Source organism: Meriones unguiculatus, chromosome 21 (genome assembly GCF_030254825.1).
Source record: "Meriones unguiculatus strain TT.TT164.6M chromosome 21, Bangor_MerUng_6.1, whole genome shotgun sequence".
Taxonomy (NCBI): Eukaryota; Metazoa; Chordata; class Mammalia; order Rodentia; family Muridae; genus Meriones; species Meriones unguiculatus.
In genome coordinates this window covers 55,769,840-55,784,853 of record NC_083368.1, presented here as the reverse complement: position 1 = coordinate 55,784,853, position 15,014 = coordinate 55,769,840, and the positions used below count along the sequence as shown (strand labels likewise).

General features: G+C 52.4%; 2 protein-coding genes across 2 annotated transcripts; one reads left to right on the top strand and one right to left on the bottom strand.

The window, feature by feature from the left end:
* Positions 1-581: 581 nt before the first annotated feature.
* On the bottom strand, positions 582-3,482 carry Arf5 (ADP ribosylation factor 5). Its single transcript, XM_021637594.2, has 6 exons — positions 3,292-3,482; positions 2,689-2,769; positions 2,266-2,375; positions 1,825-1,896; positions 1,188-1,313; positions 582-1,068 (listed from the first exon to the last, which is right to left on the bottom strand). Exons 1-6 carry the CDS (start codon positions 3,356-3,358, stop codon positions 982-984), a joined length of 543 nt encoding a protein of 180 aa, XP_021493269.1. The 5' UTR covers positions 3,359-3,482; the 3' UTR covers positions 582-981.
* A 27-nt stretch (positions 3,483-3,509) lies between these two features.
* Gcc1 (GRIP and coiled-coil domain containing 1) lies at positions 3,510-13,651 on the top strand. Its single transcript, XM_021637593.2, has 2 exons — positions 3,510-6,532; positions 7,477-13,651. Exons 1-2 carry the CDS (start codon positions 5,501-5,503, stop codon positions 8,779-8,781), a joined length of 2,337 nt encoding a protein of 778 aa, XP_021493268.1. The 5' UTR covers positions 3,510-5,500; the 3' UTR covers positions 8,782-13,651.
* Positions 13,652-15,014: the final 1,363 nt, after the last annotated feature.

The following is a 15,014-nucleotide window of genomic DNA, read 5'->3' as shown; positions in this document are numbered from 1 at the left end:
TGAAGAGGGACATAAAAGGAAGTGGGGTGACAGCAGGTCTTGTTTAAGGAAGCCGGAATGAACTTGCTTGGAGAACAGCCCAGAGCCCTGGCTTTCCACGTGTACTTCCTGATCCGCATAGATGGGGTCTTCCCATGTGGAGTCCAGGGGTTCCCAGCGAAGAGTCCTCCCCTGCTTGAGAAGTTCAGCTAGCAGATGCTGACCGGCGCTGGACCATCGGTAATTTAAAGCATGCGTGCTGGTGGGCTGACCAGATCGATCACTTCTTCAGTGTGTCCTGGGAGCTATCTTTTTAATATCTCTTCTCCCCTGTGTGCACAGCTACGACGACGAACTGCTCAGCAGCCAAGAGAGGAGACAGACTGTGTGGTTTGTGGAGGGAAAAAGGTCTTCACACCCTTAATAACCATCCTCAGAAGTGAGGAAGAAGTGGGACTTCCCTCCCTGGAAACACTGCGGGGGAAGCTGAGGAGGAAAGGGTGAGCGTGTGACCGCACAGCCTCAGCTGCTCTGAGCCGCATCGTCTTTCTGTACCCAGACTAACTCAGCTTCCCAACTTCCAGGCCACAGACAACACCAGGTACAAACCACAGCAAATTTATTACTCAATATCCAGTTCCATGTCATAGCACCACCCGGAGCCCTCACTTTCCTCCCCCCAATCCTGGCCCCAAGGGTACACCCAGAACAGAAAAGAATGAAATTAAATCCAGATCCCTGCTCCTCCCCTGGACGAGGGGGCCGTGGCAAGGAAGCCCTTCCACAGGTCCCAGCAGGCAGGAGAGCAGAGCCCTCTGCGCCCAGAGAGCAAGGCTCCAGGCTCCAATGACAAGAGAGAACATGCAGGCAGGAGCAGGAGCAGAGGCCTGTCTGTGGGGAGGAAGAGTGGGAAAGAAGGGCACTGCCTGAGGAGTCCGGGAGTCTGCCTGTCCCGGGATGCACGCGGGAGCTTCCGGGCAGCAGGGGCCTGCCCCTGGCTGGCTAGCGCTTTGAGAGCTCGTGGGACAGCCAGTCCAGCCCATCATACAGGCCTGTGCCCTGGGTGGCGCAGGTGGCCTGGACGTACCACTGTAGGAAGAAAGAGAGGAGGAGATCAGTGCACGGGAAGAAGAGGGATACCTTCTACCTCTGTCCAGTCTGGGGCTCCCGAGGGAAGGCTGGACAGCACAAAGGGGACAGATCCTCACCGTGCGGCTACGCAGGTGCTGAAGGCCCAGCTTGTCGGTAAGCTCGCTCACGGGCATGGCATTGGGCATATCCTGCTTGTTGGCAAACACCAGCAGCACTGCATCCCGGAGCTCATCCTCCTGCAGCTGAGAGGGGACGAGAGGGTGGTTGCAAGGGTCCCTAAGGCCCCTTGCTGACTGCACTATTGGGGAGCACACCTTTAACTGGGGAGCACACCTTCCTAACTGCCAGTCCTTTGTTCAAAAAACACTGCACGCTGTAGCTTACAGCTGAACACAAGACAGTTAATAAGTGATCTCAAAACCCCTGAACTTTACCTCCAGGAAAAAACCTTCTAATTTAAGAATCTGCTCTAAGCTGAAATGACAAGAATTTCAAACAGGAAAACAAAATAAAACAAGAAGTGTAAGATGCTGTTTCTCTTTACCACGGAGAACCCCTCCTTCTCTTCCCAACTCCCTAGACTCACATGGAAACGTATTTAAATAAAAAAGTCCTGTCCAAACTGGGTGAGAAAATCCTTGTCCACTGCCGTGAAGAAAAGCTCACATTCCCCAGGGTGCTGGACTTCTAGCTACCTCACGGAACGTCTGTCTGCCCATCTTCAGGGCTCAGGTCCCAGATCTGGATACTTACCATCTTCTGGAGCTCGTCAGCAGACTCCTGGACCCGCTCTCGGTCATTACTGTCTACCACGAAGATGAGGCCCTGGGTGGTGAGGAAGGGAGGAAGCAGAAGGGGTCACACCCACCTAGGTGCTGCCCTAAGCTGGCCTGCTGTCGCTTCTCCCACCCTGCGCTCTATTAGCCTTTCTCATCTAGTAAACTTCTATTAGGGGACTGTAGAGACCACTGTAAAGAGGGGGAGCAGGCTGAAAGAGGTGTTGCTGAGAGCTACATTAGACAGTCCAGCCTAGAATTCTGCCTCCCAGAACAAGGCCAGGAGAATTCCTAAGGATGAGGAAAACCTAGGTAAGCAAAGAGGACAGGGACGAGGGTCCGGGATTCGGCCAACAGCGCAGTCTGGGTCTAACACCCTCTCCCACAGGCTGTCCCTCCGCCTCCATGCCCACTCCACCTGAGTGTTCTGGAAGTAGTGCCGCCACAAAGGCCGAATCTTGTCCTGGCCTCCGACATCCCAGACTGTGAAACAGATGTTCTTATATTCCACTGTTTCCACATTGAAGCCTGCAGATAATTTTGAGGAGAAAAAAAAGGTCCTGAGAGAAACTCATTAAAACCACTCGGATCCCTGCAGGCACACAAACCCAGAAGGCAATGACCACCAAGGCCAAGGGGAAAGGAATCCAGAGGTCAACAGATATGCTAGGCTCATGGTCCACGCCCCAGGCACCATCAGGCTCGTAGAGATACCGTGACCTACTTCTCAAGTGGCCTTATCTGGTGTCAGGGTCAGGAACAGACAAGGGCCTCGGCTGAACCGGGAGCAGACCCCGGGAAGGCCGGAAGCGACGTCCCCACTGCCGCTGCCCAGACTCACCTATGGTGGGGATGGTGGTGACAATCTCCCCCAACTTCAGCTTGTACAGGATGGTAGTCTTGCCAGCTGCATCCAAGCCAACTGCAACGGAGAGGGACACAGAATGGCAACGGAGGCTAGGGAGCCCCCTAGAGACCAGGGAAAGCGAGAGGCCTGGCCAGCTGACGGTGACGGGGGCGGAGAGCCGGAGCGCCTCCAGGTGCGCGCTGTTCTCCACCTTCCGGGCCTCGAGGGCAGCCTGGGTGGCGAGTGCCAACTCCTGCCCCTCAAGTGGCCGAGGGGCGAGAGGGGCTTGGGAGGCAGGGGGCCCGGGAGGAAGGCCGCGTCCCTTTGAAAAGTCGTTTCCAAGGGCGGAATCCTCCCTTCTCAGCAGCCCGGCTGGGGCGGAGGAAGCGTCACCCCACCCAGGCCCCAGCTCCGGGTTTCAGGCCCGAGGCCGACACTACGGATCCCGGCCTGCACGGGAGCGAGCCCCCAGAGGCTCTGGAGGTGGGGTGTCTCGGGATCGGGGTACCGGGTGAAGGGGGCCCGGAGGAACGCGGAGGCGGGAGGGCTGCGGCGGGGCCGGCGCCCCATCCGGGCCGCGCGCTCGAGGTGCCTCACCCATCAGGATCCGCATCTGCTTCTTCCCGAAGATCCGCGAAAAGAGCGCGGACACCGTGAGGCCCATGGTGGGGCCCGGGGCGGGGGCGCGGGCAGGGGACGCGGGGTGAGGGCTGGAACCGGCCGGCCGCGGGGGGATGGGGCGCAACAGCAGAAGGAGGAGGCGCCGCCGCCGCCACCGCCTCCGCGCGTCCGGGCCCGCCCGACGTCACGTGGCCCCGCCCCTCCCGTCCGCCCAGTCCCGCCCCCAGGCGCGTATGCGGAAGAGCTGAAGCCCGGCGAGGCCTGGCAGCCCTCCCAGGGAAGCTTGCAGGAGGAGTTGACTTGGGTCTCCAGGGACTGCATGCTCTTCAGTCGTAGGCTTGCATTTCCAAGACGGCTTTGACGGGGCCGGGATGTCCATTCCAAAGGTTCTCCAAGTAGCTTGTTCTCTTTGGAGACACCGTGTCCATCTTGTCACTATGTCGCTTTGGGTGGCCTGGAGCTTGCTGTGTAGACCAGGCTAGTCTCGAACTCACAGACATGCTGCTGCCTTGGCCTCCCGAGTAGATTTCTTAGTACAGATACACTTTCTTCATCCCTGTTGCCACTCCTATTTCACTATTCTTTCTGAGAGCCTCCTCAGACTTTCTGCTCCCTTTTATCTTCACAGTGTCAAAGGAGCCTTTTTTTTTTTTCCCTTAGCCCTCCCCACTTTGTGTGGGGTGTGTGTGGAGGTCGGAGGACAACCTGTGGGGATTTGTCCTGGTGCTGTGACTCAGGTCGGGTCTTTGGTGGAGCGTGCCTTTATTGCTGAGCCATCTCAGAGGCCCCACAAGTCTTGGCGGTGTCCTTGGGCGATTAAAATCTTTTAATGTCTGCTCACCCAAGATGTAACCTGAAAGCCTTTCAGTTGGGTCCTACCGTTTGTTTCAGCCTCATCGGTCGCCACTCCTCTTCCGCGACCCAAACTGATGAGGACTGATTCCTAAAGCTCCCTGGGCAAGTCAGACTCCCGGATACCCCGGAAAGCGAGCCTTGTAAACTCTTCCACTCCCCTTGAGGCTTCTCTCCCACCACTGCATCTAGCCCGGCCGCCTCTTCCCATTCTTCAGCCTCCAGAGTGTTTTCCCCGAGAGCCTGTCCTTCCGAAGGCCGCACCGTCTCTTCTGTATCACGTCGACTACACCCACACGAGGGCAGGAGCTGCCTGTTCGCATGTCTGCCTCCGTGCTGCTGCACGTTTCTTGGGGGCAAGGCCTTACGTTTACGTGGTGTTGATAGCACATAGCGTTTTGAGAGGCGGACCGAGGTGGGATTCCTAAACTGAGTAGCTGAGTGACACCGCACACGGATTACATGCTCCTAGGACTGTTGATGGTGCTGATAACCTCTGAAAAGAATTTTGCAAAGACCAAATAAGCAGAAACTCTTGGGCGAGCCCCTCCTCCCCGCCCCCAAATGCTGGTAATCGAGGTGGGCCTTATAGCTATATAAGCAGAACCGAGGAAGGGAACTAGGACGCTTTATGTTAACGAGGTGCCGGGCTCGTCTTCCAGTACGAGTCCTAACTGTTGCTTCTTAAGGACATGTTGGACATTGCCCCAAACAGTTGGACGCCTCTTTCGTCGGGGTTTTTAGGGCAAAGGCAGTACGACGTCGCCCCCTGTCGCTCACTGGCGGTAGCCTGAGGGCATAGTTAGGCGCCTCCGAACCACCGCTCAGGTGTGGGGCTTTGCTTTTCCCAACTCCCGCCGCGAGTACTTCCTTTCCAAGCCACCAGCTCGGCCTGCCTGCTGAGGCCCCGCCCACCTTGCGCCCGCTGGGGGCGGGGTCTGTGGCGTTTTGCCCCCGTCACTTCCAGTGGACCCGGAAGCGCTGCCGTGAACCGCCAGAGTTAGGAAATCGTGAGGGAACCGAGCATAGAGTAAACCCTGGGCTGATGCTGGGCCGAGAGGGGCGGGCCCAGGTTGCGGTGGCCAGCGGAGCGCTTAGGGCGGAGCAGCCTCTGGGCCAGTACTGGAGAGCCGTGGCTGAGTGCTCCTGCTGGGCCACCGTCACCCCGCCTTTTGCTTGGCCAGCGCGTCCCCTCATCCCGCCGGGACAGCTGGCTGGACCGGGTGTGCTGCCTGTGGCCAGACGATCCAATCTGCTTCACTTCTAGCTGCTTTTGTGGCTCTGTCCGGGGCTGCTGCAACGCTGACGTGGAGCAGCGCACTCCAGAACCCCCATGGAGAAGTTTGGAATGAATTTTGGGGGTGGCCCAAGCAAGAAGGACCTCCTGGAGACCATAGAAACACAGAAAAAGCAGCTCCTCCAGTACCAGGCCAGGCTCAAGGATGTGGTCCGTGCCTATAAAAGCCTGCTGAAGGAGAAGGAGGCCCTGGAGGCCAGCATCAAGGTGCTGTCGGTATCCCACGAGGCGGATGTGAGCCTCGCAGGTGTGCAGCCGCTGGGCCTCACGTTTCCTGACTCCGTGGATGACCGGTGCTCCACTCACAGTGAGGATAGTACCGGAACTGCCACTAGCTTGGACACCGCAGCCAGTCTCACGAGTATCAAGGGTGAGTTTGCGGTAGAAGACGACAGGGTGGCCCGTGGGCCCCTTCCTCCAAAGTCCGAAGAAGCCAGCGGGTCGGAGAGTGGCGTCAGTAGCAGTAGCGGGGATGGGCCGTCGGCGGGTGGTGAGATGGACAAGAGGCTGCACCAGCTGAAGACTCAGCTGGCTACCTTGACCAGCTCCTTGGCCACAGTCACCCAGGAGAAGTCCCGTATGGAGGCCTCTTACCTCGCCGATAAGAAGAAGATGAAGCAGGACTTAGAGGATGCCAATAAGAAGGCGGAGGAGGAGAGGGGCCGCCTGGAGGCTGAACTGAAGGGTCTGCAGGAGCAGGTCGCAGAAACCAAAGCCCGGCTCATCACGCAGCAGCACGACCGTGCCCAGGAACAGGGTGACCACGCCGTGATGCTGCGTGAGCTCCAGAAGCTGTTGCAGGAGGAGAGGACCCAGCGCCAGGAGCTGGAACTTCGCTTAGAAGAGACCAGAGAGGCCTTGGCAGGGCGGGCTTATGCAGTGGATCAGATAGAAGGGTTTGAACTGCAGACCAAGCAGCTTACCCGAGAAGTAGAGGAGCTGCGAGGTGAGCTGCAGGCCGTTCGAGATGAGAAGAATCGACCAGATCCCCGGCTGCAAGAGCTTCAGCAAGAGGCCGTCCGTCTTAAAAGCCATTTCCAGGCCCAACTTCAGCAAGAAATGAGGAAGGTAACTATCCTCACAGCCTTTGGACAGTCATTCCAACTAACCTAGGAAATACTAGATTTATTATTTTTCTCTTTTGGTCATTAGAATAGATAATGTGTGTGTGTGTGTGTGTGTGTGTGTGTGTGTGTGTTTCATGAGGCAGGCAGGGTCTTACCTTGTAAACCAGTCTGGCCTTAACCTCCCAAAGATCTGCCTGCCTTTCCCTACCAAGAGCTAGGATTAAAGGCATCCCTCTCTCCGCCTAAGTCAAGGATTGCCTGCTGCCCGTTAGCCTCTTGAGCATTGGCATTGCAGTCAGGTTCCGCGTTCCTAACACGCACGCTGATGTGTTGATGCCAACGGGAAAATCCCACTACTGAGTCCTCCGAAATCTTGTTTTGTGTAGTGTCCTTCTTAGTGTTCTGGGTGGAAGCCAGATGGCTCTGTCTAGGCCTCCAGCTGTTGGTAACTTGCAAGTTGTATTGTTGAGGCAGTATAGGAACAGCCGTGCAGTGAGAAGTCGTGTGTATCCCGATAGGTGTGTGCTTACAGGTAGAGGGACTGAAGGAAGCGAAGGGGATTTTTCCCGGAAGGAATGTCTGTGTATGCCTTCAGCTGAGGTTTGCCTGTGTTATAACTGCTTTATGGCATTCCCTTTCTACAAACAGAGGATTCCAAGTTGGTTTTGCATTTCCAGGAGCGCTGGGAAAGGGAAAGAATGTTACATGGAAAGCGCATAGTTGACAGGAATGTACTTTGTATTTAATCGGAATGAAAGACGGAAGGCTCTTGTAGAAAAAAGCACATATACCAAGGAACTTCAACTAAAACAGACCCAGTTCCCACTTGTTCCAGGCCATCCCAGTCCCGTGCCCTTTCACCTCTGTCTTGCTCCTCCACACCCAGCTGACTGTAGGGTTTTCTGACTTTTCTGGATGCATGGTCACCTGTTCTTTGCTTTGCAGACAGCCCTTGTAGAGGACCAGCTTCGGCAGCAGGCTCAGGTGGAAGAGCAGAGGGTGGCAGCCCTGGAGAATCAAATCTCCGAGGTGTCTGAACTGCTGGGCACCTATGAGAAGGCCAAACAGAAAGACCAGCTGGCCATCCAGAAGCTCAAAGATCGAATTTTGCAGCTGGACCTGGAGAACAAGACGCTGGCCCTCGCAGCCTCTAGCCGCTCCTCCCTCGACGTCCATGGAGACGAGTCCACTCTGGACGTCAATGTCTTGAAGGACAAGATGGAGAAGCTCAAGAGGCTCCTGCAGGTCGCAGCTAGGAAGAGTCAGGTGACCCTGGATGTGGAGAAGCTCTGTGACCCTGAGATACTGTCCCACTCCGAGGCCGCCGACGGGGAGAAGGCCACTGCGCTCTACTACCAACAGGAGCTAAAGCAGCTGAAGGAGGAGTTCGAGCGTTACAAGATGAGGGCCCAGGTGGTGCTCAAGAGCAAGAGCACCAAGGACGGGACGCTGGTGAAGGAGCTGGAGGCAGCGCAGGAGCAGCTGGCCGAGCTGAAGGAGAAGTACATCTCGCTGAGGCTGTCCTGCGAGGAGCTGCAGTGCCAGCACCAGCAGGAGGCCGAGGGCTGGCAGCAGGAGCTGGCCCGGCTGCAGCAGCAGCACCGGCAGGAGCTGGAGCGCTGCCAGCTGGACTTCCAGGACCGCACGCTGAAGCTGGAGGAGGAGCTGCACAAGCAGCGGGACCGGGCCCTGGCCGTGCTGGCCGAGAAGGACTTGGAGCTGGAGCAACTGCGCTCCGTGGCCTTGTCCTCCGGCTTGCCGGGACGCAGAAGCCCCGTGGGCGGGGTGGCTGCCGGAGGGCCGGGGGACCCAGCTGACGCGTCTTCCCCAGATAGCTTGACCCAGGCCTTGCAGCTCGCGGCGGCCAACGAGCCCACTTTCTTCCTGTACGCCGAGCAGCTGGCCCGGAAGGAGGTGGAGATCACATCACTGAGGAAGCAGAAGCGCAGGCTGGAAGTGGAGGCCCATCAGCTGCGGGAGAGGCTGCTGGAGGAGGAGGAGCGCCACCGAGAGGAGGTCGGGGCCCTTCAGAGCCACATCGAGAAGAACGTCAGGGACCAGAGCAGGGAAGGAGCCAACCTGGAGTACCTGAAAAACATCATCTACCGCTTCCTGACCTTGCCGGACAGCCTGGGCCGCCAGCAGACGCTCACGGCCATCCTCACCATCCTGCACTTCAGTCCCGACGAGAAACAGGAGATACTGCGGCTCCCGAGCGGTGGGGGCTGGTGGCCTTCTGGCAAGAGATGATAGATGCCTTCCTCCAACCCCGACATCTCCACGCCTCTTTTCTGCGGGAAGGGCAGGCTCAGATTTCTGCTGCCTCCCCTCTTGCGTTCTCGTTTATTTCTCCACTGGGTTGAACTCAGAGCAGTTCAGAGTAGGATGGGATTTTCCGCCAAGTGCCATTGATGCAGCTTCATCCTCGGGCTCTGGGGGTACCGCAGCGGGCTGCTGGACCACATCTTCTGGCGGTGTGTGTGTGGAGGTCGGGGAGACAGGCCGGGCCAAGCGGTGCCAGCTAGGGAAGAGGGCAGAGTATTTAGACATAAGATGTCGTATTGTGCCCTAGCTCAGAGCTAGGAGGAAAAGCGACCCCCATGGGAGTCCATCCGACTGTGGGACACACACACGGTAACTGTATGCATTCCTTTTCCGTCACAGTCTGGTCCACGTCTGTCCTAATTCTCTGGGGACACTAAGAGTCAACCTACAAAGAGACCAGGAAGTTAGAAACAGTAATGGTTTGTCCAAAGGGCTGTGGAATAGTGGGTTCATCTCAGAACTTGGAACCAGGCTCCCCCCCACCCCCCACCCTGCATTGTTACCACCCTACAGAGGGTTCTGGGCAGCGTGTGGTCTTAAGGCTTCCCAAGCTGTCTGCTCTGGGCCAGGACAGGATTAGAAATGAGTCTCTCTTAAGGTTGGCCCGAGAATGTGAGTGCGTGACTGTCCTGTCTTTCCCTCAACACTGAACTTCATATTAAGAAATGAAATCTTAGCTTCGTATGGAGCGTTCAATCAGTAAGCCAGTGGCCTGCTTCCATACAAGGCATTTCTGCCAAGATCCATTCCCAGTTGTGTTTGCTTTTGCAGGGACAGGAAAAAGGAGGTAATTTGCTGCAGATTCAAAAACACTGTTATGACCCTCACAGGAAAAGTGAAGTTCAGCTGAAATACTTTCTGCCCTAGGGATCTTGGCAAAGGTTAATTCTATTCTTTAAGGAAAGATAGTTCTCAGAAAACTTGGGTCAAAGCAGTATCAGTTGCCCAGTTCTTTTTTTTTTTTTTTTGATCAGTCTGTTCTTCCTGGTTACAGAGACCTTTGGACCTGAAAGACCCATGTTTGACCATTAACATAAAGCACTTTGCTATTTTTATTATTGAGATCTGTTTTGTGAAGGGCGGGGCACAGAAAACTTTGATTAACGATGTTTTGGGTAGGAGGAGGTGGCCTGATTATCTGCCTGTGCAGTCTTCTCTGGGAGAGAAATGATGTCTTTATGGTAAGAACGACGTCATTAAACCTAACGACTTGAGCTTTTCTTCATGGTGGTAAATTGTGAACGAGAAGGCAGATACAGTTCCTGAATCGCTCTCCAAGCTCAAGTCCATGATGCTACTCCACGAGCCTGGCTCTAGGGAGGAATTCCTTGGGGCTTTAACTGTCTCACATGATAAGTTTCTCAGCCTGGAATTGTGTGTGTGTGTGTGTGTGTGTGTGTGTGTGTATGTGCAGCTGGAATGGACACCACTCACCACTTTCTGATGGGTTTAGCGAGTTGGCTTGTCGATTCCATAATTACTGCTTTATACTCTAGAAGTAATCTGTTTATGATCAGGATTCGTGATACCTTCTCACATCAAGCTAATAACAGACATCCTTCATTTCTTTACCTTGCTCCCTCTGAATGTAGGATCCTGTGATTGCTGTTATTTCTAGGTGGTTATGGGAAGGACAGAAAGCTCCATAGCTACAGTTGATTTTCCAGAACTAATATTTGATGAGCTTAATTTTTGTTTCTTTGTCCATTTCATACATTTATATAATGGATTTTACTCATTTTCACCTCACCTCCAACTACTCCTCCCTCATTCCCTCCTTCTTCCACTGGAATCCTTCTCAACAACCCCCCCTCAACTTTCATCTTTTCTTTTAGTGTGAGGCCCAGGGAATTTAATAAAAAGGAGTTTCTCTTTTCTTTTTTTTTTAAACTAAAAAAAGAAAGGAAGGAAGAAAGAAAGAAACCGTTTTATGTGTATGGGTGTTTTGCCTGCATGTTTGTCTGTGCTTCATATGTATGCCTGTTGCCAGGGGGCTGGAGAGACAGCTCAGTGGTTAAGAGTGCTGTCTGCTCTTCCAAAGAACCTGGGTTCAATTCCCAGCACCCACATGGCAGTTCACCACTGTCTTAGTGCCAATTTCAAGGGATCTGACACCTTCACACAAATGCACATAAAATAAAAAATTAAATAAATTATTTTAAAAAAACCCAAAAAAGTCATTAAAAAAAAAGATTTTTTTTTTTTTTTAAAAAGAAGAGGTTTTCATGTTCCCTGGGACTGGAGTTGGAGACAGTAGTTCACATGTGGGTGCCATCGCTCCAGCCCCTCAATTAGAGTTTTCTTACCCAGATACTTCTGCCATTTAGGAATTTCTGTGTTAGTCACCACCTGCTGCAATAAGAAACTTCTCTGACCATAGCTGGGCTCAGCACCAGCATGTGGATATAAACATGGAGATTCAGAAGGCAGTCTGGCAACGTGGTCTAGCTACACAGAACAAGCAGGTTTTTCCCTGGGACCTGTGAACACTCTTGATCAAGTTTATAGACCCTAGTGTGCGGCATGGACCTGCATTTCAAGCAGAAGGAGGCTGGTTGCCCCCATTGCAGCTGCAGACTCACCTGGCAGGCCCCTGTTGTAACTCATGGGATCCGTGTCTAAGTAGATGCTGACAGCTTTTCCCCAGTGGCCTCCACAGTGCTTCCCGACACTGAGGCCAGCCAGGGGGAAGGATGCTTCCAGCTCAGTGCTGGCTTGACTTCTCTGTGCTCTGCGGCCAAACCCTGCACTGTCCCGGCAGCCGGGTCCTAGCATCGTGTCTGGACAAGAGAAATGCCAATGGCCTCTGCTGTTCAGGAGAACCACACCTGGCGCTAGGATTTTCATTTAATAATCCACGGCTCCTCGAATTACTCATCCATGGAGAGTGCACACATTCATACCTCTTTAGTCCTGGCTGTCCTGGAGCTCACTGTGTAGACCAGGCTGGCTTCAGATGCACAGAAATACTCCTGCCTCTGCCTCTCAAGTGCTAGAATTAAATCAAATTAAAGCCATGTGCTACCATTTACTAAAATCGTAGCTTCTCATCTCGCTTTTCCATCGATCTTGAGTTTCATTCATCCCTCCCACCTCACCTCACTGTCTTCCCGTCCATTGTCCTGTTTAGACGGTTCAGCCCCATGCCCTTCTCTTCCGCTTTCTGACGTGTTCTGACCTCAGGCCTCTAACAGCCCACTTCTGTCTTTCTGGCTTTCATCTCGTTTCTTCTACGAAAACAGTTAAGTCAACTTGGGGTTAGAAATTTAAATTATTTTTGAGATAGGATCTCACTATGTAGCCTTGATTGGCCCGAAACTCACTATGTAGAACAGGCTGTCTTCTCCAAGAGATCTGTCTACTTCTGCCTCTGGAGTGTTGGGATTAAACATAGGCATGCACCACTATGCCCAGAAAGAAAAAAAAGCACCACTGGTGTAATAATATTAGTATAGTCATCCAAATTTAAGATATTTCCTATATTGTGTGGTTTTTATTTTCTTCATTTTGTCTTTTAAAAAACAATTTTTATAGCTGGGTGTTATGGTCAGCCTGGACTACCTAGTAGTTCTAGGATATCCAGGGCTGCATAGAAGAACCCTGTCTTGAAAAAAAAAATTATGTGTGTGTGTGTGTTTTGTTTGCATGCGTGTCTGTGCACTGTGTGTGCATTTCCCACAGAGGCCAGAAGAGGGCACTGGGGCATCTAAATGGATTTAAGAGGCTTGTTACCTGCCATTTGCTCATGTCCTTTTTAAAATAATATTTATTATGTATTTAATCACTTTACAGCCTAATCCCAGCCCCCTCCCTCTGTCCCCCTTCATCCTCCCCTCTCCTTTTCAGAGAAGGGGAGGCCTTCAAGGGGTCCCAGGCCACCCTGGCATGTCTCCCACTGAGGCCAGACAAGGCAGCCCAGCTAGGGGAAAGGGAGCCAGAGGCAGGCAGTAGAGTCAGAGACAGCCCCTACTCCCATTGTTAGGGGACCCACATGACCAAGCTGCACGTCTTTGGCGCATGTGCAGGGGTCTAGGTCCAGCCCATGCATGCTCTTTGGTTGGTGGTCCAGCCCCATGGGCCCAGGATAGTTTACTCTGTAGGTTTTCAAAGTGGCTACATGAGTGCCTGAGGGCTCCTTCTCCCCGTCATCTTCAACATTTTGTCTTTTTCCATTTGAATCTCGATGACTGCTGTTCAGCCCAGGTGAGATGCAATGTCAGAGGCAGTGTTTGCACCACTCTGGTGCCTGAGGGTTTGAACACCTTTACAGATGTTTATTGACCATTTGTGTTCTTTTGAGAATGGCCAGTGGCCCACTCGTGGCTGGCAGTGTTTTTTTTTTTTTTTTTTTGGAAGGGGTTGGGGGTTTGGATTTGATTGTTTTGTAGTTCTTGACACATTATATTCTATCTGTTAATCCTCGTGTGAACTGTATCTGGCAAAGATGTCCTCCAGTTCTGTAGGCCTTTTTACTCTGTTGTTAGTCTCTCTTGCTGTGCGGAAACATTTTAATTTGTAGTCTCATTTGCTAGTTGTCGTGGCTGTTTGCTGTGCTGTCCTGGCTCTGATCAGAAAGACCTTGCCACTCTGTATCCTGAAGTACTCCCCCGTTGCCTTTTGTTTTAAATCTTCAATCCAGTTTGCTTTTTGTGCAGAGAGAAGGGTCTTTTGCATTAGATATCCTAGGTTCCCCAGATTTTTCATCATGAAGCCATATTGAATTCTGCTGAGTGCCTTTCTCCATCTGTAGAGATGGACATGTTATTTCTATATTAAAGTCTATTAATATGGTGTATACTATGTATTTCATTTATTGACTTGAGTGTTTTAAGCCAACTTTGGATCTTTACAATGAAACCAGTTTAGTTGTGATATGTAGTCTGTGATCTTGAACATGGTTATAAGTATTTAGCTGCGATGTTTGCATGTATATTCATCAGGGAGATCGATGTGCAGTTTATTTTGTGTGTCTTTGCCTAGCTAGTTTCAATGTCAGAGTTTGGGTAGAATAAGTTTGACAGTCTTCATTCCTCTTTTATTTTTAGGAAAAATTTGAGAACAGCTGATATTAGACCTTCCTTGAAGGTTTGGAAGTAGACAGAAGTAGATCCCAGTAGTCCCAAGCTTTTCTCTCTGGGGAGACTTCATTATATTTTCAGTCTTGTTACTTGTTATGGGTCTGTTTAACTTATTTTTATCGTTTGACTTTAATTTCAGTAGCTTATGTACATCTAGAAATTGATCCATTTCTCATAGATTTTTTTAGCCCGCTAGGATGTTTTCAGAGTATCCCCTAAGGATCTGAATCTCCCAAGGCATTCATCTGTCTTTCACCTCTTCTGGTTGGTTTGGCTTAGTCAGACCTGGGGCACGTTGGCTCTCTGCTCTGTCTGGGAGTCTAAGCACCCTATGTTATTCTGAATATAGAGCCAGTTTTGATATTTTCCTACTAATAACACGCTGAGTCTAGGTTTGGCTCAACGCCAGTGTGTTGTCACTGTTTTAATAGTGGGATTATTGCAAGCTCAGGTTTGTTTCAAATCTGTAGTTGCTGTGTTGTCCTGCCTCAAAAGGGTAGTGTCCGCCCGAAGCCTTCCCATGTGGCTAGTGCTTTATATGGTCAGGAGAAAGACCTATAATAGCCACGTTTTCTGTTTGAATGAGGGAATTTATTATGGGGGAGGGACCATTAAATCTAATGAGGGATCATTCATTAGAAACCAACCCTTAAAGCCCCTTTAAGGCAGCCAGGATTGAGAGAGTCTGGAGCAGAGCAAAGTGTGTGCCCTCAGGTTATGCTTCCAAGCAAAAGAGCAAGAGCAGAAAGGGAGCACCGTGACGAGCTCACACGTACCCTGGACTAGGGACGCCCTTTTGAGACAACCATTGGGGTGTCCAGTTGGGAGTCTGGGGCAGAGTGTCCTCTCCCACGAGGGGGCTTCCAAATCAGAGAACAAATGACAGAGAACTCCTCTAGCCAGGCACACGTGACACCCAGCAGAACCCAAATGGGAAGCTGGGGCAGGCTTCTGGATATCCCAGTGAGCCTCCCTTCCTGTAAAGCTTCCCACAGCTGAGCCTCCTGCTTCTCTCTCACTGCGGCGCTTTTACATTATAGGATAAGCGATGGGAACCGCTGTTGGAAGGTAACCGCTGTT